The 27433-nt window shown below is 33.6% G+C and overlaps 2 protein-coding genes, 1 long non-coding RNA gene and 2 other non-coding genes across 6 annotated transcripts; 3 read left to right on the top strand and 2 right to left on the bottom strand.

Annotated features, from left to right (window-relative positions):
• Positions 1-3989: 3989 nt before the first annotated feature.
• TRNAD-GUC lies at positions 3990-4061 on the top strand. The gene has a single exon. It is a non-coding gene; the product is annotated as a tRNA-Asp (tRNA).
• Positions 4062-4189: 128 nt separating this feature from the next.
• Positions 4190-4263, bottom strand: TRNAV-AAC. The gene has a single exon. It is a non-coding gene; the product is annotated as a tRNA-Val (tRNA).
• Positions 4264-4961: 698 nt separating this feature from the next.
• LOC122579775 (mitochondrial phosphate carrier protein 3, mitochondrial-like) lies at positions 4962-7821 on the top strand. Of its 2 annotated transcripts, XM_043752007.1 has the most exons (7): positions 4962-5391; positions 5918-6035; positions 6165-6279; positions 6388-6431; positions 6581-6795; positions 7233-7357; positions 7449-7821. In XM_043752007.1, the coding sequence occupies exons 1-7, from the start codon at positions 5089-5091 to the stop codon at positions 7489-7491; spliced, it is 963 nt and encodes a 320-aa protein (XP_043607942.1). In that variant the 5' UTR covers positions 4962-5088; the 3' UTR covers positions 7492-7821. The 2 variants fall into 2 exon arrangements, with proteins under 2 accessions (XP_043607942.1, XP_043607941.1); XM_043752006.1 differs by having other exon boundaries at positions 5918-6279.
• A 2428-nt stretch (positions 7822-10249) lies between these two features.
• On the top strand, positions 10250-10658 carry LOC122610021. Its single transcript, XR_006325441.1, has 3 exons — positions 10250-10318; positions 10463-10513; positions 10618-10658. It is a non-coding gene; the product is annotated as an uncharacterized LOC122610021 (long non-coding RNA).
• Positions 10659-12692: 2034 nt separating this feature from the next.
• Positions 12693-26675, bottom strand: LOC122579470 (V-type proton ATPase subunit C-like). The gene is made up of 11 exons (XM_043751652.1): positions 26388-26675; positions 26177-26245; positions 20060-20187; positions 19874-19973; positions 16605-16672; positions 16298-16439; positions 15960-16076; positions 15480-15605; positions 14141-14224; positions 13487-13566; positions 12693-13076 (listed from the first exon to the last, which is right to left on the bottom strand). The coding sequence occupies exons 1-11, from the start codon at positions 26505-26507 to the stop codon at positions 12980-12982; spliced, it is 1131 nt and encodes a 376-aa protein (XP_043607587.1). The 5' UTR covers positions 26508-26675; the 3' UTR covers positions 12693-12979.
• Positions 26676-27433: the final 758 nt, after the last annotated feature.

Genomic DNA, 27433 nt, shown 5'->3' with positions numbered 1-27433 from the left:
GTTAACTACTGCTGCTTATGATTATATGTACATTTATCTTTAATATCGCCGTTATTTGCATGTTTATGATTAGCTTGACAGTGTTAACTTAGAAGTAGCTTTGGCGGAATTTTTTCCGTGGTAGTGTTGTCGTCTTTGGTTTTATTAAAGCAATATGTGGCCGGAAAAGTAGTATTTATGTCGGTGATGATATCGTTGAACAAGTAGGTTGCCGGTGTTACGTTAAATGAGTGATGATGATACAAAATTTTCATAAAAATGGGACTCGGATGATCCGGAGCCTATCTTGGCGTTGTAAACCTTCGAGTTTGCAGCTATGACCTCTTCAACTTCCGAATTCCCGACCCCCAATTTCTGAGCCCAAGTAATTTACTTTTTTTAATAAAAAAAAAATCACTTTTCTAAAATTCGGCAACTAATTATTTTTCCAGCATTAGCATTTCGGCAACTATTGGCAAGAATTGGTTTACTATTCCCTTTGTTTTGTCAAGAAAAACCAACAGGCCACGTGACACGTTCTTATTGGCTAGCCAACTTGTCAAAACTTACAAATTTGTCAATTTTTGACACTGCATCATTGTCCCTAATGGACTATATAATGGAGTAATATTTATTTATAAATATAGTTGAACTTCAAAATTAAAGATATATCACTAAATCAAAAGAGTATTTAATGAGAGACAAAATTTTGTATACAGTTATTATTCCTTTTGTGGCCTCGTGAATTTGGATGTGTGGATATGGGGCTTTTATTATTTATGAACATTCACTGTGTCTTTATCACTTACTGGATAAAATTATTTGATGTTAATTTTATTACTATTTGTTTATGTGAGGTTAAATTATTTGGTAAAAATATATGGTTTTCAGGAAAAAGCCAAGGGTTTAAAGGTATAAGTGTACATAGAAACATTATTATATACTCGTATAACATTTAAGTAGAGTTAGTTATAGGCTATGTTTGGCAAGAGTCTTTCAAGAGCTTTTGGAGAACTTTAGCTTTTAATTTTGAACAAAAAGTTCCTCTTGTGTTAAAAGCTTTGTTTGGATGCAACTAGCTTTAGCTTTTATTTGAAAAAAAAAGCTCCAAAATGAAACGCTTCTTGAAGTAACATTTCAGGAGCTTTAGCTTTTCGATAAAGTTTTTTGTCATTAAAAGTACACAAGTTCATCTTAAAGCTGCAGCTACAGCTACCATACCAAACAATTTTAAAAAGTAAAAGCTCTAGCTAACAGCTTTGCTTAAAAACTACAACTAAAAACTACAGCTACAGGTTACAGCTACTTTTGCCAAACATACCCATAATAAACTTTTTATTTTTTTTAACTTTGGCCACTAAAATTTTGTTTTTCCAACATTTGCTACCAATTTTAACACCAACTTAGCTTTTAGGTTTTTGCCACCAACCTTTGTGTTTCTTTACTTTATGTCCTTTGAATCTATAGATGAAGTGGTTAACACTCTTACCTGTAGGGACGAAAATCAAACTTTTCATTCTCATGTCTTGCAAGACCGAAAGTCTTTTTTGTTTTTTAATCTTATATAGACCTGTAAGTAGTCTACCTAAGTAGCCCTTTGAATCTTTAGATCAAGTAGTTAACACTCTTACCTCTAGAGACGAAAGTTGAACTTTTTATCTCATGTCTTGCAAGGCCAAAAGTCTATTTTTCCAATCTTATATAGATCTATAAGCAGTTTTTCTAATTAGTTAAAGGTAAGAGTGCCTACATCTTAACCCTCTTCATACACCATAGTGGTATAGGGATTCAAAACTCGTGGAAAACAATGTTGAGCATTACTTACTTTTTTTTTAGATGTAGAAAACCTAGAAAATAATATTTGATTTTTTGATATCTAAACTACTTCAGTTTTCCTAATTGAAAACATTATTTATTGTAAAAGAAAGGAATTATGTTTTCTTTAAAATTTTCAATGTTAATTTTTATCTTATAAAGTTAAGGTTTTATAACAATTTTGAATGCGTTTTTCCTACGTAACTTTTTAAAATAAAATGTAAGTATATTACTTATAGAATATATATCTACTTGTAATATAAGTAACATTGTATGAAGGACTTAGCTACAATGAATCATGCTCAGCGTGAGTCCAGTTGTTTTTTTCTTTTAATTCATTATTTAAGCATCTTGATTTGAAGGTTGCTACATACCCATAGTCAACGACTAGTTAATCACAAACAAAGGAATGAGTATAACATATAATGTATTATTTCTGCTATAATAAAAACGTTATATTTTTTTACAAGATCTTTTTACCATCATGATACACTTTTGTAATGTAAGTTTATCGTTATGTATCGATCATCGGTCTTAAATACGTTGCACATTTTACGCATTGTTATGTCTCCCGGGGCAACGTCCAGAGGTATGAAACTAGTTTGAAACAATTTATGAATAAGAGTAAAAATGTTTAACTATCTAACTCCCTATTAAAGATTATAGGGTGGTACTACAAATTTTATAAATTTGGGACATGCGAATTCACTTATTTGCCCTTACACATATAACTATTGTATACCATTATCTCCATCTACATTCTCGATTAATTAATGTCGTGTTTTTTTCTCCACTCATATTAATTTTGTGTCTCCGATCATTCTCTCTTTATAATTGTATGTTAGGGCTCTAAAGCTTAGACTTTTGATACACTAATCACGACATGAAATGCCTCATCAATGGTATTCGCCGTGACTTGCGGATACCATGCTCTTAAAAGATAAAAAGTTAACTAATATATATATATTTTTAGAACAACAAGGGCCGGACCACGGGTATCCGTACTGGATACCGTGGACCTACCCGATCCACCCCCCCCCCCCCCCCCCGCCGCTCGCCCCACCCGGTAAATGCTCCACGAAGGCACATGCAACCTAAAGCCTGTAAATCCCACGTCCAAGAGTATCGAACTTGAGACCTCACGGACAAATGTCCAGGTATCCAACCACTGAGGTAATCAGTGAAGGATACATAATTAAGTGTGGTTAAATATTTTATGAGCCAATTTCCAAAAGTTGTAGGAGATCAACATGACAATAACCAGTGGCAGAAACAGGGGGCTGGCGGTTGCCAAGCCTCCCCGAATAGGCATAAATATGATTGATTTTCTATAGTTTGGTCTTAGAGATTTATCGAATTTTATATAATTTAACCCCCTCCAATACGTAAGGAAATGGTGAAAATCGGTACTGTTTGAAAATAAAAATGATGAAAATTGAAAGATATTTATGTGGGGAAGGTGACTGAAGACGAAAGAGGTAATCTAGATGGTGGGTGTGAGTCCATTAATTTATGTCCACATGGAGTTATGTGTTTTTTATTTTTTATTTCATTTTACAACCTTTTAGTTTTTAAAGATTTTTAATATAATCCTTTCATTTATAAGTTTTCATTTAGTATATTGTTAAATTTATATGTCAAGTTGTAGCTATGAATATGTTTAGTTGTTAAGAATTTTACGACAAAAATTATTATCCCGACCCTCGTCAACCAAAGATCTTGGCTCCGTCTATGACAATAACGCCATCAGAACATTTGTTAAGAGCTTAAGGCTGCATAACATAATGTTTGTATAAAGTTATTTTTAAAATTTATTTCGATAACCAAAAAGTAAATATTCGTGTAATAATGCAGGAGTAATTGTATAATATTATTAAAGGAGGAGGCTCATAAACAGTGTCACGACCATCTACATCCCGCGTTATTACTCGGGTTTTGTCATATTAAATATAAAATGCCTAATTATAATTACAATGTTACATTTAATATTTTCACACTACGTATTTTAAATCAAATTTTAAAAAACTATAATATGGATAAATGTCTATATAAACTTAATTAACATTCCTCTTTTGAAAGTGAATATTAATATTGATTTTTAAACTATGCAGATTTTGGGATAATTTTTGCTATGGTTGACAAAACCATTTTACGTCTGTTAAAAAGAAAAAATTATGCAAAACTCTCGACATCAAGTCGTTGTAGTATAGTGGTAAGTATTCCCGCCTGTCACGCGGGTGACCCGGGTTCGATCCCCGGCAACGGCGTCTTGTTTTAGTATTTGGCAAATATATTTTTAACCGTCAATTGATTTTGGGCTTACTGGAAACCCAAATTGTGATGGTAATGAGCCCATATATACCATGAAAAGATATTGAATTGAAAAAAAGTTAAATGGCTTCGCCCGGGTTCGAACCGGAGACCTTCAGTGTGTTAGACTGACGTGATAACCAACTACACCACGAAACCTTTGTTGATGTTTTGTGAAATATTTCATCTTAATAATCACATATCTAAAAGCGAGTGGTTTTTGTTATCAATTTGGTCACTTTCAAGTTTCAATGTCGACGCTTGTTAAACAAGTAAGAAAATTCAACGTCCATTCAAATTCAAAATAATTCAAATTTCCGTTTGTAAAGATCGAATTTCATTATTTTAACCTATTAAAATGATATTTTTAGCTTAAAGATATGCCTGATTCATTCAACAACGGTTATAGCTATGAACTTATGGAATAACTGGCTTAGAACCCAAAAAACCTTGTGTTATTCGTAACAAAAATATTCATACATATTACCAATTAAGCGGTTGACCACATTACCAATTGACCTCGTGATAAACTTTTTCTTTTTAACCAATATATAAGTTATTATAAACTCTTTGTCAAATATACGCCCCGACTATTTTCTTGCGAATCATCTCTCACGACTATTATTATGAATAAAGTAGTACATTATTAAAGGTCAAGTCAATGAAAGTATCCAACTTTTGAATTATTGGTCATGTATCATGCATGACGAAATGCTTACAAGTTTTCAATTTCAAGTGTTCAATTCCAGTCTAATGGGGAAGGCTGCATTTACGTGTTTCTTTGCATTTTCCTCATCATTTTACTGTTAAAAAAAATAATAATTCCAAAAGACACACACACATATATATATACGTTATTATACAAAATTTATTACATTCAAACCCCACATACAAAAAAAGTTACCATAAGTATATGTTTTAAGCTTGATCTTGGAAAAAAAAAAAAAGATTTCGAAAAACATTAATTTGTAATTAACTTAATTTATGGAGGGCTTAAAAGAATCTATGATTCCAAGCTATCTATATTCTTCTAAGTTTAAAACCGGATTTAGTAATGATCATTTGGTGTCAAATAAGGGGAATTCATCTAAGTCAACGTCATTTTTGAGTTCAGAAATGGATCCTGTTGAGAAAAGAGGCTTTGTGGTGGCAGCTCCAAGTGAGCCTGGCAAGATTAAGATGTTTTCGCCTGCTTATTATGCGGCGTGTACTATTGGTGGTACTTTGGCTTGTGGGACCACTCACACGGCTGTTACTCCGTTGGATGTTGTCAAATGTAATATGCAGGTGGATGAATATCTATATCTATATCTTTCTATATATTATTTGTCTGATTTCTTATGTGTATGTATAGTTTAAGGATCAAGTTTTGATTTGAGTTATCAGCTTATTAAGCTTCTTAATGCATTTTTGTACTCATTGACATTAGCTAGAAAATAAGGCTGTCTTTGAAGTTGTGTGACAATTGCAACTGTATAGGGACTTTTAGAATTTACCACATATACTAGTAAATCTTAAAATTTATGTTGATTGCTTTCTATATATAGGGCCTTCAGGTGCTATTAGCTTAGTATTTCACATTTGCTAAATTGCTATGTATAGAACTGTTTTAATTTTTGGATTTCTGCATATCATAATGCTTATAAAAAGCTATACTAGGTGCAGAGTACACTACATGCCTCTAATATTTGAAAGAATGTGTTAAGCTTATATGTTAAAGAACTTGAAATTTGAAAGATTAGCCATGTATTGAAAAATGATCTAATGTTAGTCTTTTATCTATGGCTTGACCATGTTATGTTCAATTCTTCAGATTGACCCTGTAAAGTACAAGACCATTTCATCCGGATTCGGGGTATTGCTCAAAGAGCAGGGATTGAAAGGATTTTATAAGGGATGGGCGCCAACTTTACTCGGTTACAGTGTACAAGGTGCTAGCAAGTATGGTTTTTACGAATATTTCAAGAAAACCTACTCTGATATCGTTGGTCCTGAGTACGCTACCAAGTATAAAACATTGATTTACCTTGCTGGTTCTGCATCCGCTGAAATTATTGCAGACATTGCCCTTTGCCCTTTTGAAGCAGTTAAGGTTCGTGTTCAAACGCAACCTGGATTTGCTAGGGGTTTGTCGGATGGCCTTCCAAAGATTATCAAGGCTGAAGGTGTTGCAGGGTATGACCACTTATCTGCTAAACTTTAAAGTCTTGTAAACTGTATCTGTTCCTACCTATTCAAAGGATTGATTTTTTTTTCTTTCTATTTTTGTACATTATCTCACAGGCTATACAAGGGGCTAACTCCTCTATGGGGACGACAGATTCCATGTAAGTTTATAATTATTGAATTTGGGAAGACATTGACAATACATTTGTTATCGTTCCTCTGTTTAATATGCTTGTGTTTGACAAATTTATGTTAATATTTGTATGATTTGAATGCACTTTTACTTACCAACAGACACTTTGCTTTTCAGATACAATGATGAAGTTTGCATCTTTTGAAACAATCGTTGAGATGATGTACAAGCATGCTATCCCTACACCGAAGGAAGAATGTAGCAAAAATTTTCAGCTTGGAGTGAGCTTTGCTGGTGGTTATGTGGCTGGTATATTCTGTGCCGTCGTTTCTCACCCGGCTGATAATTTAGTCTCTTTCCTCAACAATGCTCAGGGAGCTACCGTTGGAGATGTAAGTATATTTAATCATCTATTTCCCTTAATTTACAAGTTAATGCCCCTAAAGAGTAGGCTGCAAGGGTGATCATCAGTGTTTTGACACTTTCATTTCAATCACTTATGAATGGGTCGATTTACGGATTTAGAATTATGTTTGATCATATATGGGTCGGATGGGTAAAATGAAACAAACCATAAAGATGACGGGTCAAATGAGTTGAAGTTGCCTCAAGTTTATTTTGAGTATGATTTTGTAACCATATCTCATCTGACTCCAATTATCTGGAATTATCATAAGCAGTTTGGATTAAGGGTGTTTCAGTTTAACAGAACATGCTTCAACCAGTACAAATATACTAGTACTAATCCAAATTTCGGATACATTTTTTCACCTCTAATGATCATTATAAAACTCCATTATTCTTGAATGTATCTTTACTTGATCTGCAGGCTGTCAAGAAGCTAGGTTTGTGGGGTCTTGCTACTCGTGGTCTTCCTCTTCGTATCGTTATGATTGGAACTCTTACAGGGGTACAATGGGGTATCTATGATGCTTTCAAAGTTTTTGTTGGGCTGTGAGTTTCTTTCTTATTCACTCTTTTTGTCTAGCATTTTTTAAAGTAAATCCGAAGTTCCTTTCTTACCTGCCTGTCGTTTTCTTATTAGGCCAACTACTGGTGGTACTCCTCCTGCTACTGCTGCAAAGTAGATTACCAGACGACTGTCAACGAAATAAGGCGATTTTGTATCATAAACGGCACAAAGAACAATCTACTCTCGATATGAAAACATTATCAGCAGTGTGATACTAAGTAGTTAAATTATTTAGTCCAGTGTGGAATCTACTCTCGTATACGATTCTTAAAGAGAGAAAATTCCTTCCATTTTTTCCAATGTCTAGTACTATTAGTCCAAGCCATTATTTACGTCATTATAGATGGAAAATATAAACACCATTTACATATGTAGCAAACTATTTTTGTTTTCTGTATGAGTTGGTTACCCTTCTTTTTTTGTAATGAATAATGGATACCACAAAGTCAAAAGCCTATTGATTCAGTGAAACTGCATATAAGTTGAAGTCCTATATATATATTCAGTCGGCCTATCTTCTTGACATGTTCAACTGAAAAATCCAAATTATCAAGCTTGTCAAGATAGGACCTAGCTATATTGGGTTCAGTACTTAGTGTTAGCAAAGCAACTTTTGGTCAGGTTCTTAGTTCGAGATATTGTAGAAGTGAAGATTGAAATGACGCAAAACCGACAATAATTTGATTCAAATATGTACAAAGTTCTTCTCTATGACAGTTTTCAAGATCTGAATGTTGCTAGTGTTTTCACTACGCCTGGCAATTCAAACCCGCAACAAAATAAGCGGGTCAAATTGGGTAGATTGGGTAAATTTGGGTAAATTTGACCCGTTACACATGAAGATGCCTAAATACTCGCTTAAAGTATCAGTCGAAAAGACCAATATATATGAGTGCTTAATATTATTCCAAAATTTGTAAAACTAAAGATCATATTTTGTAGACAGGAGCTATCCTGAATAGATGAAAGCACTTCCTCATTACATACAGATATCACAAAAGTTTACTCTGCTTGTCTCTTCATTCACCCCAAGAACCTGCCATAACACATTCAATATAAACGTTCAATAGTTTTTAGTTTTTTACAATACTAATTTTGGTTCAAGAGAAGCGAAAACAATATCAAATTGTTGAAAAGAAAACATTTTGAAGTCTAAGAACTACCCAATATGGAGTAAATCTTAGATTTGAAAACTTCAAGATTGTTTGAGAAAAAGCATGCTGGAAATAATGAAATATAAAAAATCTATTCAAATTACAATGAGGATTTCTGTTAAACAAGGGTCACTTAAAATAGATTTCTAAGCCACCCAAACTTTATCTGTACTTTTAACAGCAAATGTTAAGTGGTTAATTAGTAATGAGTTATCCCAAAATTAGTGGATATATTTACGCCGGATTTGAACTCATGACCTCCAAAATACTAAAACAAGAACTCTTAATTTAAATCTGTTGAAACAAAGATGCAACCTAAACATAAAATGTTTTGCATGATCTTATACCATAATATCTTCAAACGATCTATCCACATTAATTAATGTTTTTACACCCATCCATATCCTTTTCATCCTTCATCATTATAAATACTTGTCACTTCCAAAATAGCTAGCCATCATATCCGCCAACATTTTCTTTTCAAATTTCTCCCTTTTATTAAATTCGATACAAAAAACACAAATTAAATGGAAGCTAATTTTCCCTTCCACAACCCTTCTCTTTTCGAACAATGTCTTTCTTTCTCGAACACCACTACCGCCACCAGTGGTTGCTACGGCGAGTTCCACCAACTCCATCATGACCCTAATGGTTCTATCAAAGTAAGTGCTCATGAATACATGTCTGGTTTGGCATATATATATATATAGGGGTTGGGTATTGTAAAACAAGTATTAAAGTAAAACAAATAGGATAAGATCTTAACCCTTAGATCATGGTTAAATTGATGCACGAAGATTCATGAAACAATTGATGTACTATGATTTATTTGATGCACGGTGATTATCACTATAGAAAAACCTATTGTTTTATTTGTTTTACATTAATACTTGTTTTATTTTACCTAAAACCTATATATATATATGCTATTTTTATTTTATTTTTATTTGTGTGTGACCACTAAATTTGAAACCTACTTATGGGCCGGGTTTCATGCATATATGCTATAGGAAATGGCAAAAAAGAGTTGCAAAAGACGGTCGGGAAAGCAAAAGAAAATCATTGATAATCAAGAAAATTCGATGATAACTACGAGAGATTTTAAAAGAGAAGGGCATCAAAGTAGTGGATATATACACGTTAGAGCAAGGAGAGGTGAAGCAACTGATAGCCATAGTCTTGCTGAAAGGGTACTAGCTACATACTGCTTAATTTTCTTGAAACTAGCCATATATACTCGATCATTTTTAATTTTCCAATTTTATATATATACCCATAGAACAACACACTAGCTAATTTATAATAACGCAAGCCATTATACATGCATATTTATTGATGAATTTGATTTGATTTAGGTGAGAAGAGAAAAGATAAGTGAAAAGATGAAGACTTTGCAAGCCATAGTTCCGGGGTGTGACAAGGTAATTAGTTTTATAAATTGATTACTGTATTCTTGATACTAGTATAACTTAATTAACAATTGATTATTATACATAAATGTTTAGCAGATAACGGGGAAGGCACTTATGTTGGATGAAGTAATTAACTACGTACATTCTCTACAAAATCAAATTCAGGTAATTAACCATTTGATTATTTCCTTTATTATTTATTTATTAAAGTGTTGGTTATATATTGCTAATCTATTCATAAACTACTAATAATTAGTAATTACTCGTATTTAACTAACTACTAGATTTTTAGTTTCTTTCTTCCAAGCTTGCTTCTGTAAATCCAATGTTTGGAGTAGATCATTCTGATGCACCCATGCTCACAGCTGATCAGCTGGTAATATTAACTAAGTTATTTAAACAATGATTTTGTTTAATTTAAATCAATTAAGTATAGGTTTTTTCAAATAGTTTTTGTAAATGATACCTAGATAGTTAATACTTTGGAGATATTAATTACGTGTACTACTACATATACCAGGAGCAACTGATGTTATTACAAGAGGACCAGATGTCATGCATGCTTTCCCAGGTATATTTTGTGACACATAAATAAAATTAAATAGAATTTAAAATTTTATTCTTTCTAAAATCTATATATATATATATATTGAATAAAAATGGTTTGTGTTTTAGAATAACGAAGAGATGATGTGGAATAATATAGGAGTACCAAGACAAGAACCTGATGATCTTTTTGCCATCATCAACAATTTCAATACATTTTGATAGCCTCTACTACAAGCTAGGTACAAGCTACAGATTGATGATCAATATTCAATATTTTTATGCATTCATACATATTTACATACATACATAAATACTTCATATATTATATATACAAAGGATAAGTGCACCGAAATATATGTAATATAAATGTTCAAATTATGTAACATGGTTTCTTTTATGTGCACTTCGTATGAGATGTCACGTGCAAGTTTTTGATTGGTTGGTCATAATTAGTTACATAATTTAAACATTTTTACAAAGTTGGTACATACAATAATAGTTATGATAGTTTGTGCATATTATAACTTTTCGATCTTAGTTATCTACATTGCGACACACTTAACGCTACATACAATGACATACGAGCAAAACACACACATATATACACGTATGTATAACTAATATATATATGCATGCATTCCTTCACACAAGCACATACACAAGGTGTAAAAATTGTATTAATTTGGCTAGAATGGCGATTTAATCCGCTTTTAAGTTAATTAGCAACTGTCACTTTTCTAGCAACTTGCTAAACCGTTAATAAAACATTTTCCGTTTAAAGAAAAACATTTATGCACACACAATTTTCACGCACCTATATGCATGTATGTATATTAAAAATTAAAAAAAAATAGGAGCTGTTTTTCGGTTGGATGAAAATGAAAGGCTAATTAATTTGACTAAAATATTTCTTAGTTTGTTTTGGATTGTCATTTAACACCATCGAAGTGCATGACAGGGTATTAAGCAAATCGAAGAAGGCGTGCTTATAGTACAAACGAGAAATGAGTTAGTAGGATACAAGCATATGTATGTATATTAATATATACAAGTTACATGTAATGTTGTTTCTCTCATACCATATTTATGTATTATAAAATTTATATTGTGTTTGAGAATAAATTAAATTGTAATACAAAATATATAATGGTCATTTTATTGTTCAATTTCCACATTTTGTTTCCTTTAAATAATTTTCCTAACATTAATTAGCTAGCTAGTATTATGGTGGTTCATAGTGATCGAGTTTTCTCCTACAGATAGGGGGTTCTCAAAAAATTGTGGATCTATTCAACGATGGTGCTTTCTTAGCGCGAACCTGGTTAAGTCGTAGGACAACGTATGTTAAGCCTCTAGATGTTGGCGAGTAATTCACACCTAATAGAAAGCTACAATATTAAAAATTAAAATGCGGCAAAGCCAGCGAATTCAAAATCTACATACATTATCCGTATATTTTCGATACAGTTTCTAAACATCGGTCTACTATGAGTTTAGCTTGCAATTTCGCATTTAGGGTCTGATATGCTTCATTTTTAGTAAGATAATCTCCTAATTCAGTTACCAACTTAATTTGATTTTTCAATCTAATTAAACAAAGATCAGATAGAGCGAATTATGGTACTTGCATTGTCGTAATTATATAGTCGTTTTGATATATATATACACTAAAATAATCTAATTAAGATTTGATCTATACCAGATAATGGCTTTAATGGTTAGTCATTGTCCAAAAAAAAAAAAAAATAATACCAATGTAGTTAATATACAGATATGTAAAAGCCAAAATTCAAATTCATAAACTATCAATCACAAAGACTGTCCGGGTATCAGTTACTAGATCCACAACATTTTATAGCCTCGCGCTGACTGTATATATGATTATCATCAAAATACTTGATTAATAAAGTAATACTTTCGTCCAGGATTAATTATTATTGTATGTTTATATGGAACAGAACAGTTGTATGTTTGCATGGAATTGAATTGGGGAATTACTTAAACGTACACTGCAACAGCGGGACTAGGCTAGTGGCAGCCTCAAGTCCTCGACCATAGTACACACTTTACTTTGCCTTGCAAAATATAACTTTAATAAATTAGACTTCTAATTTCGATTGAATTTTAGGTCAAACTATCTTTTATTTTCATAATTATTTGTATTTATTCACCAATATATAATAAAGCTTTCCAAATAAAGCTTTACAAATATAACAAAAACCTTATTTCCAAGTTCGATTTTACATGGTATGTATATTTTAAGCATAGCCAAGATTACTTATTACATAACTTTCCAAATAACGAATAACCAAATGCCTGTACCGAGCTATTAGCGTAACCATCAGGCGAACATATCTTCATATGCCAAAATAAAAGAACCAAAAAGGACAGCACTGAATAACTAAAATCAGATGAATACACCTTACAGATTTTATAACTTGGAGATTATTGAGACGATTTGGTGTTTGACACCACCCCAGCAGTAGACTCATATGAGATTAATGGTGAACGAGACATAAGGATGAGTGTCAGCATCACCACCTAAGCCACCCATATTTCCATCGTCATCCGTTTTCCAGAACGTGCTGCATAACGATATGTCAATTATGAAAAACCGTTATTCATACATCAGATAGTTTAAAAATGGATAAAGAAACAAATGTCACTATAGGGTGGGGGTGAAGCATGGAAGAAGCTCCATTCTCTTTCGTTCTGTCGTATTCGAGTGGTAATGTTGACTGTTCCAACATTCAGAGGTTTTAATGTTACAACACCAACACCCATATCCTGAATACCTATATTGTAGCCCTAACAAGACAAGTTTCCAAAATGGTCCAAAAGGATAGGGTACCACTTGCACATCAGTATTTTGTCAGGTTCTAAATAATGCATGTAGTTTCTTGAGTTGATATTAATATTTTGTGAATGCATTAGATACTTTCGATACAGCAATATAGGTTAGGTCTGTGTATTTGAGATGAAATATAGAACTTGCCTGTTAGAACTGTCAGATAGAGTTTCTAGGATGGAACGTACTTTCTTCTCACTCTTCACAGATGGTGACAACACAACAGACTGAAATAAACAAAATAATCTGTAAAAAATATAAAGGATAGTAAAAATGCCAACGGGAAAGATTGGAAGTAAAGACTCAAAAATGTCAAATGGGTCGAAAGCCACTGAAAGGTGTAACTTTAATGAATATACATTTTAATTCGTGATTCTTTATAACTAAAACTGAAATGATAATATGTTTTTTGTAGTCATAATAAGCACACAAACTATTATAATATAATAAATAGGTGATTCATGTCCACTTGACTGGTTTTGAGCAGTAACAATATTATCCAATTCAATCCTCCCGGCCTCTTATCTAAGTTCCAAGGTTTCATTTACATTATTTTACTTTATTTCTACCAATGAAGTGTAAACGTTTTCTAGACAACCTTGGGAAAAACATGAGACATACTATTCAAAAGTTTGTTCCAAATCTTCTCAATTAAAGAGTTAACAACACCGTTGAGTCGTTGACTGTAAGTTACTGTTTCTGCCTTTCTGCTTAAAGTTTAATTTAAGCATACACCTAACAGGTAGAAAGAAATACTAGATTAATCTTCTCCCCTGCCAGGGTAAATATTAGAATTAATACCAGAAATGAAGGTGGCAATCCGTATCTCAAAATGCTCTCAGCAAATAAACGTACGGCACAAAAATGCATCCAGGAAGTAAAGACCTGCAGGATCAATGCAGTTCAATACTTAGTCACCGACAAAAATTCCAGTATGCATTTAATAACCCAGGACTGTTGAGCTACTCAGGTTAATTTGTAGAAAATCACATTAAGCCTATCTTTAGGTCCATGTTCATCATGAGTAAATGGTAAAGGGGCCTAAAAATGGACCTAATCTGTTCAATACATGACATATGGTGTATACAATCTCTCTCATCATATTCCACATGTCTCAATTATATCTTTAGGTCCATGTTGGTCTATCTAGCATTTTATATAACCATATATTATGTGACGGAAGAAAGCTAGACTATGGAAAAGGATAGATAAAGTCATATAGATATTAATACTATTTTTTTTTTTTAATATCTAAATATGCCGTACCTGCAACTAGTTGTAACAAACTAATTGTCAATTTTTTTTTGTTTTGCAAAAAATAAGTTGACTAGCAATTAACATGCCCTTTTTGCCATCAGTTGCAACAAATATAAATAATAGTAAAACATGACTGATGACTGATCTGAATTGTGGTTCGAATGTTCAGTTAAAAAATGAATATTCTTGTGACATAATGTGAAAGTTACTTATGACAGTAAATGACCCATTCTCCAACTTAGGGATAGATGAGACCTTGTATCCCCAAAACCTCATGCATATCATAGTATACGACCCATACTCACTTATGATGCCAAAACCAATTTCTATAGAGGTTTGGCAGCAAATACCCCATCAATTGAGAGCATATAATAGAGGGTCAGGTAACCGGCCAAAACAGACAAATTTGTAGAAATGAGTCAGGTCGGAAATTCTAGTATTTTCTCTACAGATAATTAGTGTGTCAAATATGATTAAAGAAATTACATTTATTTTAATAGTAATAAAACAACTTAAAGCATCTACAATTCAAAACTCGTCCAATTACTTCTTATTTCGCCACATCAACCCTTTTTTTTGTAAGTATTATATTTAATAAGTCGTCATCTATATACGTTCTCCAATACACAAGACTTTTATTAAAAAGCTATTTCCAGTCAAAATTTGTCTTGTGGGAGAGTAAATAGATGAAGTGAGTGCATATTAATATTTGAACGCACACCAATCGCTTAGTATGTTTCGACCTATTGCAGTATAAAGTAATCTTCAATGGTAAAAGGCCTTTAGAGTTTAGACGACTTCTTAAAATTGTTAAAAGCTTTCGACACCTCTAAATAAATCATAACTTCACCTTATTACTAAGATTCTCATGAAATTAACTTACCTCTCCGTAGCTTGTATAACACCAATTTAAAAGAGAGTTCCTCAGGGATTCCTGGTCTTGCATCAGTTTTTCAAGTTCTTGCTTCCGACTCTCTTGAGTTTCTGTACTATATTCAAAATCGCGAATCTGAAAGACAGCTGGAAATTAACAACTTATAGGAGTACTTGGCTGAACGTAGACGTTTTAGAGATATTTCTGCTGTCACGTGACCACAAAGACAAGTCAAGAGGTTTTTCGACACAGAAATGCTAAATCCTGCTAATTATCTTCCTAATCATCCTCCTAAAGGACATTTGCCAATGATAAATGTACATACAAAAGCCAACATCACATATATGGATTAGTGCCACGTGTCCATTAGGAGGATTTAATATTTCTCTTTTCAGTGTCTTTTTAGTAAGTTTACACATTTAGTTGGATTATTCAGTTGCAGACTTGAAGTCTAACTTGGGCAACAAAGTTACTTGATGAAAAACTCACTTGAAACCCTCTTTCACGTGCCTTGGTTCGGAAATTGTCAGCATCGCGGTTGAATAATGTCACGTTATAGATAGCATACTCATTGTCCTCATGTAGGTGCTTGGAGGATCTGGGGACCTAAAACAATTAGTTCAATCAAAAGTAGAATTGCCAGAACAAATTCTTGTTCCTACTGAAATATGAAACTCATATGCAGTAGCAGAAACCAAAATGGCAGGCTCCAACCATCTCAAGCCAAAAGATATGAAGTACCAAATTCTGGATTTAAGATATTAACAAAACATAAAAAATAAAAATAAATAAATCGGGTTACCATTAGAGAAGAATAGAGATCTTACCACATATGTTGTCAAAGTCTCATAACTTGACAACCAATCCTTTTGTGAATACTTGGGGACAACAGCAATAAGAGTAACCAAATGTTCTGAAGTGACAAGATCCTCTGGTTTCACAAGATTGGACAAATCCCGAACAGCTAAGCTAGAAATTAAATGAGTCATTTCAGAAACATTACAAGGATTAAAATAGAACATCATGTTCGAATCCGGCGCACTAACTAATTACTAATGCCAATCAAAGTTCCATTGCGTTTATTCTATTTTCATGCTACCTACTATACAATAATAGGGGTTAATATGTTTTTACCTTCCAGTCTGCTTTCTGTTAATTGCATTGAGTTGACTGCGAACATTGTTATACTCAGCAATCCGAACCTGTCATGGCGCGAAGCCCCAATGGCATCAGAAAGCCAATAACGTGCGTATTTTAAATATATAAGATCAAAAAGAAAACTGTGCTTTCAGAAGAAAGAGAACATCGCAAATTAGGATAGTGCTACAGATGATAATAATGAGCAATCTGATCTATGAAAAGGTGATAGGCGCTCTGAGGTGATGAGGGTCAAATAAAGTGGAAGCGCTTAATGCCTCGTGTAAAAAGACTACTTTTTGTGCCATATACTTGTTCAAACCCTACATTCCATATTCTAGAAAACAATTAAACAATTGCTTTAAACATACTTAAAATTCACTTCTACATAACAAAAATACACAAGATGCTTCATGGCTTCACTTAAATACAAAAAGTTTTAACAAAAATGTTGTGACTAGCAAGTAATAGTATCATAGTTAGCTACTTTCAAGAATTTTAAAAGCAATTAAGCAAAGAGCAATCACCAACTAGTAACCATCGATGTAAACAAAAGATCAAGTAGCGAGACATATCAACTATAATGTGCCATAATTAGTCACCATCTTCCTCATAATCTGGAATTAGGGAGATGAGCCACTTATTTTTCCCGCGCATGAATGTTGCTAAGGCAGAAAAAGAGGCCCCCTTTTATTTATTTCACATATCAGGCTTAAAAGAAGCCCAATAAGTCTCTAGCAGCCTTTTAACCATACCCGAGGGTCCCAAGCGCTTAAGTAGCAAAAGGCGCTTTTCCAAACGCCTAGAAGTGCCTAGCGCCTAGGCAGCCCCTTTTCTAAACAAAGTGAGCAATATTTACATTATCCTGTTGTGTTCTGGAAAATAAGTAGTCATTCTTTTGAAAGAACTTTTTACAGCTGAAACTTTATTCCTTCTCGAGGGAGATTGATATCGCCTATTTTATATATATTTATTTCACGCGATATCGTTTCTTTTATGTTTGTATTAGTGTCATTTTTATAGACTTTTATACTTAATATGTGCATTTATGAATTAGTTAGTAATATTTGTGGACTCTCCTATGAAACGAAAAGAATGAAATAAATGTGGGCTAAGTCAAATTAATAAAACATGGCAGCAAGTCAAGGAGCATATGGACTTGTCATGTACATGGGCCTCACAAATCACAAAGAGGAGAGGGTCGGTTGGATTGGGCCGTGGAAGTCGGCTATGGAAACATCATGTATATATATACAATCAAAAATCATCTAGATATCGAATTAGTTTTAGGAGTTTTGGGAGGGGATTACGAATTAGAGGAGTCGGTAGAGGGGGTTTTGGTACGTGATTTTTGGGTGTGTGTGAGCCGCAAAAGAATCCCTCACTTGGAGGTTCTTGGTCTTTTGTCGATTAAAGGAGCCACCATTAAGGAGGTCGGTGTATACAGAGTTCCTAGGAGCAACAACTTTCGATCATCACGATAGTAAAATTCTCATTCGAACTTATTCTCTTTTCTTATTATTATTAGTTGTTTATTGTAAGACTATATTACTATACAATTATTATTATGGATTTTATTTGTTTGATAATTGCTAGTTTTATTTTTCTTGCCATGAGTAGCTAAATCTTTAATCATCTATTAAGATGAAGTGACACAATTGAATGATGGTTGCACTATTTTTATAATTCAAGTTGATTTGATTTAAGCTTGTGTCGTAATCTTAGCTTATTAATACTTTGTTATTTAACTCTTGATTGCGGATAGTTTTTGCATGATCTTAGTGGTAACTTAGGTTGTGTAGAAGTTATTTTGATTACTTGGTTAGAAGCGATTGTTTCTATGACGGGTACGGTAGAAAGTAATTAATAGTTAATAAGTTTTAACGAGTTAATGGTTGGGTACAATCAATAGACACATTTGTTATCTAAATAACCAAAAACAATTAGTTAACTAGGAAAGTTATCAGAGGCATCTCGGGGTACCGGTCTTAGTAATGGAACTAGTTAATTAAGGGAATTGAATAAAGTAACAAACTTGACGGGTACGGGGTGAGTCTTTGTTTAGTTCTCAGTTATTAATCAACATATTTGAATTGGTTCTTCATTTAAGTGCAACCTGAATTTGTAGTGTCATGGATTCAAGGTAGATGATCTTTTAAATAATCTTGATATAAATCAAATCTCTTTTCGTTTAATTCTTCGGAATGACTAATTTTATTAATTAACTAACTTCTTCAAAATCCAATATGACGGGAGTCTTTAAAATCCAAAGCTTTTCTTAAACTACATTAAACTCGCTTGCTTTTAATCAGTACCTGTGTTAGACCTTGTCTTACCTTTATTCTATACTATATACGGTTAGGTCCAAGTGTGTAGTAGTCGATAATTAGGTATTTTTAGTTTATAAATTTTATAACTCGATTTTACACATCAGAGATCAACCACAACAATTTGATAGAAGGTAACATTTAAAATTTAGAAGTTATGAAATTATCAATCTATCTGTTAACACTTCTAGTCCAATCCCGCATTTATCCATTAGAGTTTTCCTTCCTAGTTCCTACTGGAGAACATAATCTTACTTCTCACTTATTCTTGAGCCGATCCACCAAGTTTATGTTATTGTTAGCTATATATTTCCTTTAATGAATAGTGTCGATCCAATCATCATAATACATCCATCAAAAGGTTAAAACCTGAATAAGTTGACCATGTTCCTTACCATGTTGGTAGAGTGGTATCATTTGCCCATTTGGCACCCACACTAACCTTGGAAAGAGAATATATACCACTGGAAATGAACTTCTCTAGAGGTTCTTACACAGCCAACTCTTAAAATTTACTGACAGGGCTATAAGTTACTTAATATTCTACTTTTTTTAAACAGATTAAAGCTTCTTAATGGTAAGGTCAATGCATTAAAGCAGTTTTACCACTAACAAAAAGCTTCTAGATTTTTATTAACATTCAGAGATTGGATAAACAAATAGGATGTATTATTGATCATGATAACAAAATGTCATAGCAATGTCAAGCACTTTTGTGAAGTGATAGAAGCACAAAACAGGGTATTGCTTATAATCTAGCATTTACTTCGTTCTCTCCCATTGCACTTGTTAGCATAAGGTGAGATTATTTCAACTTATTTTATGAAGTGAGCTTGGGGTCTAGCACTATCCTAAACACAGTCTTCGACATATATTTGATTATACCTGAAAAAAGCACGTCGATACAAATACAGTGACAAGAGATAGCAAAATAGATACCTTAAGATCATCATCAATCTTAGCTACTTCTACGTGAATACCATCCACAATCTCCTTAAGAGGAGTCATAGTTGGATACTTGGCCTCATCCCACACAAATCTACAATCAAAAAACTCACACTCATCAAAAGTCATGATCTTCATTCAAAATCTAAATACACATTAAACAAATGAAAGAGCCATTACTTTGTTAGATATGAATCTACGGGAACACCATCAACGGTCAACGAACTACTAAGAACCCCAGACACCTTCTCTAAATCTTCAATCTGACGTCGTATCTTGTGAGAACAAGATTCAATAAAAGTATTTGCCTACACAATTCCACATCACAATCATATCAATCCAATATCTTAGCTAAGAAAGTTCACAATGATATGAAAACTTGTTCAGAAGATTAGTATTATCATAACACTAAGCTAGTAAACTTGATTAAGTATATGCCAGCACAATTTCTGAATTTCACATACAGTCATATCAACTTCACATTTTCTAATAAAATACGAAATTTAACTATTTAGGTCAGAAATTTCAAAAAATATTAGGATATTAACGTAGTGAAAGGATTCACCAACATAATTATCAAGTCAATGATTTCACAGTCATACAAAATGTAATTCAGAAAATTCAAAAACTATCAAGATACCAAAAGTAGGTTTTCGACTACACAATTCCATGGATAATCATGTTGGTCTGATATACTACTAGTGGTGCATTAATGTTGATCTGATATAATTATACAAAAACTTCAAAATCATACCAAGTTTAGATCAAAATTTTGCTAATGATCGAAATAATAACCTTAACTAAGTGTTGCCAATTATCACCGTTTTGTGAACTATTCACTGTTATGTAGTAATAATATTAGTTTTAATCAATAATTGTACATTCAATAAGTCGAGGGGTCGAAAGTGTCAATTTGTAATCTTGTAACAGAAGTTGTTAGAAGTCGTTGTAACCGTCAGTCGTTGTATTCGTCATATAAATACAATCGTATATCCAAGCTGGAGAGATTAGCTTGAGATTAAACAAATTCTTCTTCTCTTATTGATTTCTCTCTAACAAATTGGTATCAGAGCCACCGCTGCCGGCGGCGACTTTGATTCACAGTTTCACAATTCCGGCAAGTTCTTCAGAACAATGGCACCAGCAACAAAGAACACATCTAACAATGATGATTTGGAACGAGTACAACGCGAACTCGCAACTGCTCAAGATACGATAGTTTCATTGAAAGCGGCGGTTGAAACACTCACAAGGAATGTAGCCACAATAGAGGAACAACGAGCGGTGGTTCCCCATGGCGATGGTGGTGGAAGCGTCAATAACCGCCTCACTAAGCTTGATTTTCCTAAATTCGATGGCGATGATGTCGAAGGATGGATGTATAAATGTGATCATTTTTTTTCGATTGATAACACACCGGAAAAAAGAAAAGTCCGATATGCTGCCATTCATATGGAAAGCAGAGCACTACAATGGCATCAGGCTTATATCAAATCCAATGGCAAACCGATGGAGGAGATACAATGGACTGATTATGCTAGATCCGCTATGGCTAGGTTCGCTGCAGCAGATGTGGAAGATGCAATGGGAGTACTCAAAGCATTGACTCAAACCGGTGAATTGGAGGATTATTGTGACTCTTTTGATGCTCTTCTTAATAAGGTTAGCATTCCAGAAGAATATGCAGTTAGTATGTTTGTGGAGGGATTAAAACCTGAGATTAAATGTCCTATTAAGATGTTTAAACCTAAATTGTTAAGAGATGCTCATTCTTTAGCCAAAATGCAAAATGATGCAAATAGGATGTTGAAATTAGGGGGAAATAATGGAGGAACTACTGGTTATAGGAGTAACTTGCCAAGAAATAATCAATTAACCAATGCTGCTAAACCTCCAATTCTGGCAACCCCTATCAGTTCCATCCCCTCTAGTTCTACTGCCATAGTTCCTAAAAGAGTTAACAAGTTCATGGAAGAAAAAAGGGCAAGGGGAGAGTGTTTTTACTGCACAGAAAAGTTTGTACCAGGACATTTCAGAGTATGTAAAGGAAAGAAACAATTATTTTTGGTGGAATTGGAAGAACAATTAGATGAAGATATGACTAATTTGGGATTATTACATAGTATGAATATGCTGCCAATGGAAACAGAAAATAATTTGGGGATACAAGAAAAAATGGAGCAGCCAATTATACAAGGAGATCCTCAAATATCACTAAATGCTATCACTGGAATTCCATCATACTCCACAATGCAGGTTATAGGTACTGTGGGTACTAGATGTCTGCACATTTTAGTGGATAGTGGCTCAACTCATAATTTCATGAGTCACTTATTAGCAGAAAAATTAAGGTGCACCAAAATACAAATTCCTCATGTGAAAGTAACTGTTGCAGATGGAAATAAGATGGAATGTGTTAATGTGTGCAAGGATTTTAAGTGGAGTATGCAAGGGAACTGGTTTAGTGGAGACATGTTGTTAATAGAACTTAACAATTATGATATAGTTCTTGGAGTGCAATGGTTAGAAACCCTCAATGATATTGTGTGGAATTTTAAGCATTTGACTATGAAATTCAGTGTTAATGGTCAAAATTTCCAACTGAAAGGGGTCAAGCAACATGGTGTGAGCTTATGTTCTATGGAGAAGATGTCTACATTGATTCAAAGGCCAAATAAGATAACATAGGCTCAATTGTTCACTCTGCAAGATTCTACAGACCCTCATCACATGTATGAACCCATTCTTCAGGGATGTAGTTCAAAAGATGAGTTGCAATCTTTGTTAAAAAAATATGCAGCTGTGTTTGAAGTTCCTTCTGGTTTACCACCATCCAGACCTTGTGACCGTAAGATTAAGCTCAAGAATGAGGGTGTGGACCTTAACTTGAAGCCATATAGATACCCAAAGGCACAGAAGGATGTCATTGAGCAAATGACCCAAGAATTACTTGAAAGTGGAGTAATTAGACAGAGTAATAGTTGTTTTGCTGCCCCTGTGGTGTTAGTGAAAAAGAAAGATGGGACTTGGAGGATGTGCATAGACTATAGAAGATTAAATGAAGAGACAGTGAAGGATGTCTATCCTATACCTTTGGTGGAAGAGTTGTTGGATGAATTGCAGGGCTCTACTGTGTTTTCCAAGTTGGACTTAAGGTCAGGCTATCATCAAGTCAGGATGCATGAACTAGATATTTACAAAACAGCTTTCAAGACTCATCAGGGACACTTTGAATTTCTGGTACTCCCATTTGGTTTAACCAATGCACCAGCAACATTCCAATCCCTCATGAATGAAACATTTAAGGAATTGTTAAGGAAAAACACACTGGTTTTTTTTGATGATATCTTGGTGTACAACAAAGATTGGAAACAACACTTGATAGATTTGGAGCAGGTTTTGAAGGTTATGCAGGATAATGCATTGAAGGCCAAGCAGTCTAAATGCTCTTTTGGAGGAAAACAAGTAGAATATTTGGGCCACATTATTAGCAAGGAAGGAGTCTCAACTGATCCTAAGAAGATTCAAGCAATTCAGGATTGGCCAGTACCATGTACTATAAAACAACTCAGAGGCTTCTTGGGTCTGACAGGTTATTACAGAAGATTTATTAAAGGTTTTGGTATCATTGCTAAACCTTTAACTGAATTACTCAAAAAAGAAGGTTTTTTGTGGAATGAAAATGCTCAACTAGCATTTGAGACACTTAAACAAGCATTGAGTTCTCCACCAGTTTTGAGTCTTCTAAATTTTTCAAAAACCTTTTTGATAGAAACAGATGCTTCATCTAAAGGGTTGGGGGCAGTTTTGATGCAAGAAGGTCACCCATTGGCATACATAAGCAAGGCACTATCAGTAAGACAGCAAAGCCTGTCTGTGTATGAAAAAGAACTCTTGGCAATTTTGATGGCAGTTAAGCAGTGGCACCACTATCTAGTGGGCAATCATTTTGTTATCAAAACAGATCATCAAAGCCTTAAATACTTGATGGAGCAGAAGATCATGACACCCTTGCAACAGAAATGGCTTTCAAAGTTAATGGGGTATGATTATGAAATTTGTTATAAAAAAGGAGCAGATAACTTGGTGGCAGATGCTTTAAGTAGAGTTTAGGGCATGGCTGTTTGTGAAATGGGAATAAGTAGTATTGATGCATTGTTGTTGGAGAGAATCAAAAACTCTTGGTTGAGTGATCCTGCAACCAAAGAACTGATGAAGAAGTTAGAAAAAGGAGACATAATTCCCAACCAGTCATGGGATGGCAATTTACTCAAAAGGAAGAGCAAGATTATCATTGGTCAAGATCCAACATTAAAGAAGGATATTATCTCCATTTTTCATAATTCAGCCACTGGAGGGCATTCTGGCATCATTCCAACACTGCAGAAAGTACAAGACCTTTTTTATTGGAAGCATTGCTTTAAGGATGTGCAACAATTCATTAAAGAATGTCAGATCTGTCAAAGAGCCAAATATGACAAGGCAGCATCCCCTGGTTTGTTACAACCTCTACCTATTCCTCAGTCAATATTTTCAGACATTTCAATGGATTTTATCAGTGGACTACCTAAGGTTCAAGGGAAGGACACTATATTTGTGGTGGTGGATAGACTGACTAAGTATGGTCACTTCATTGTGTTATCTCATCCATACACTGCAGTAAAAGTGGCTCAAGTCTTTATGGATCAAGTGTTCAAAATTCATGGGTGTCCCAAAACAATTGTCTCTGATAGGGATCCAATATTCATGAGCCAATTTTGGAAGGAATTTATGAGACTTCAGGGAGTCACTTTGGCATTATCCTCTGTTTATCATCCACAGTCAGATGGTCAAACTGAAGTTCTCAATAGATGTCTTGAGTCTTATTTGAGGAGTATGTGCATGGATGCACCTTTGACATGGGTTAAATGGGTCCCTTTGGCTCAGTGGTGGTACAATACCACATGGCATTCTGCCATTCAAATGTCACCATTTGAAGCACTCTTTGGAATCAAGCCTAATCTTCACATTCCCTATATTCCTGGTGATACTGCTGTGGAGGCTGTGGAGGAGGTGCATAGAGATAGAGAGATGATGATTCAGAAGCTCAAAAACAATTTACAAGTTGCAAGAAACAGAATGAAACAGTTTGCAGATAAGCATAGGAGTGATAGAAATTTCCAACCAGGAGAATGGGTTTATGTGAAGCTGCATCCTTTTGCTCAAACCACATTGAAGTCTCATCATAACAGGAAATTATCTCCAAAGTTTTTTGGACCATTTCTCATCTTGCAGAAGATGGGGTCAGTTGCTTACAAGTTGGATTTACCTGTAGAAGCCCAGATGCATCATACATTCCATGTTTCACTCTTGAAGAAAGCATTTAGTCCTACTGATGCAGTATTTCCATTACCTAAAAGTCCAAGGTTCCTGCTTCAACCAAGGGCTGTTCTTTCTAAGCAATGGGTTAAGAAAGGTAACAGGGGTGCTATGAAGATCTTGGTTCATTGGGAGAATTTGCCAATATCAGAGGCTTCATGGGAGGATTTGGCAGATATGCAATGCAGATTCCCTCAATTCTCTTTTTGAGGTCAAAAAGAATTTTAAGAGAGGGGTATTTGTTATGTAGTAATAATATTAGTTTTAATCAATAATTGTACATTCAATAAGTCGAGGGGTCGAAAGTGTCAATTTGTAATCTTGTAACAGAAGTTGTTAGAAGTCGTTGTAACCGTCAGTCGTTGTATTCGTCATATAAATACAATCGTATATCCAAGCTGGAGAGATTAGCTTGAGATTAAACAAATTCTTCTTCTCTTATTGATTTCTCTCTAACATTCACTGACTGCTAAAAGCTAATACATAGTTCCGGCACAAAGATCGTGAATAACTTCCAATCAAATTACAAATTAACAAAATGTTAACATTAAGTATTCACCTACACAGTTCTACAAATTCAATAAATTAAGTCAAAAATTTCAGATTCTTACGAAAGATAAGTCTGAACTCTGAAGTGAATTAACTATTTGCTGCAGGCCTACACAGTCATATATAGATTCAATAAATCTAATCATTAACTTCAAAATGTTACTTAAATTTTGGACCGAAAATTCACAAAATATCAAAATACTTAAAGTACATATTCGCGTACACAATTCCACACATAATCATATCTGTTCAACAACTTAGCTCAGGAATTTCACAAAATCATACAAAAATTCAGGTCAAAAATTCTCAGTTATCGATATAACAATTAAGATCAAAATTTCACAATCTAGGCTAAAATATCATAAAATGATGAAATATGATAATAATAACCTTAAGTAAGTCATCGCCGAGTGCTAAAAGCGAATCGAGAGTTCCGACACGTAAATTCGGTATATTAAACTGCAAAATTACAGTAAATTCAATCATCAGCTATTTAATATGTATGTGTGTGTGTAAATTACAACAAAATTGGATGAGGCAGTGAAAATTAAAATGAAACAGATCGACATATAGATATAGATATAGATATAGATATAGGTACTCTGTAAAGAGGAGTGTCAAATGAGTTTTTGGAAATGGATTCTTGTAAGCGATTCCATAGAGATGAAGAAGATGATGTTGTTTGAACAGGCAGAGATACTATCCAGTATCTAGTCGCCATTGTTTGATTCAGATCTCGCTTATGATTTTTCTGTTATTTTTATGGTTTTTGAACACAGGGAAGGAAGGATAGATCAAAATTAACGAGATCTCTGCTCTTTCCAGTTGATACTTGGTTTTTCGGATCGTACTCGCCAATTTGTGTCTCGCTTTTAATTAAATGAACCGAATTTAACAAAATAAAATTGTGTTTGCTTAGTTTTGTTAGAATGCAAAATAAACATATCTCTCGTTTGTTAGTTTACTAACACATGCACGGACAACCCTAAATAATTTTTTTTTAATTTTATTTTAAGATTGTATCAATAAATAAATATAATTGAGTTGCACATAATAAAAATATTCTTATGAGTTGATTAATTTAAAGAAGAAGAATGCTAGATATACCTTGGGATTTATTAATGATACACGAGGGCTTAAAACGCGTACATTGCACGCCGGAGAGAAATTATAAAATGGATTGCCCATAGTAGGCGCATATAAGAAGGATTATGTTGGTTACCTGGATGTGATATATATTATGAATTTTCTCTCACTTTGATATATAGACCCACGTGGATGCGCTATAACCTTAAATAATTTCTTTAACACCAGTTCAAGCATGCATATAGTGAAGTAAATGTACTCCTATTACAACTAATGACCATTTTTAAAAAAAATAATGACTTAAAATGCATAGAAAAGTCTTATTTAGCACTAAAATAAACCAAATATACCTCATAATTTTCATCACAAATTTGATAGGCTGTTCTTTGTATAAGATTTGAAATTTGTTGATTATTCATTTTAACTCCAATAGCACCAGTGGCATTTACAATCCTAACTTGCACATTAAACCTACCAAAAAAAAAAACAGAGATACAATTTTACCACATAACTTAATGATTATAGAGTTTTAATATGAAATATAAATATATACCTAGGATT

The sequence above is a fragment of the Erigeron canadensis genome, chromosome 8 (assembly GCF_010389155.1).
Source record: "Erigeron canadensis isolate Cc75 chromosome 8, C_canadensis_v1, whole genome shotgun sequence".
Classification (NCBI taxonomy): Eukaryota; Viridiplantae; Streptophyta; class Magnoliopsida; order Asterales; family Asteraceae; genus Erigeron; species Erigeron canadensis.
The sequence above is the reverse complement of the archived record's forward strand: the minus strand, read 5'-3'. Positions and strand labels throughout refer to the sequence as shown.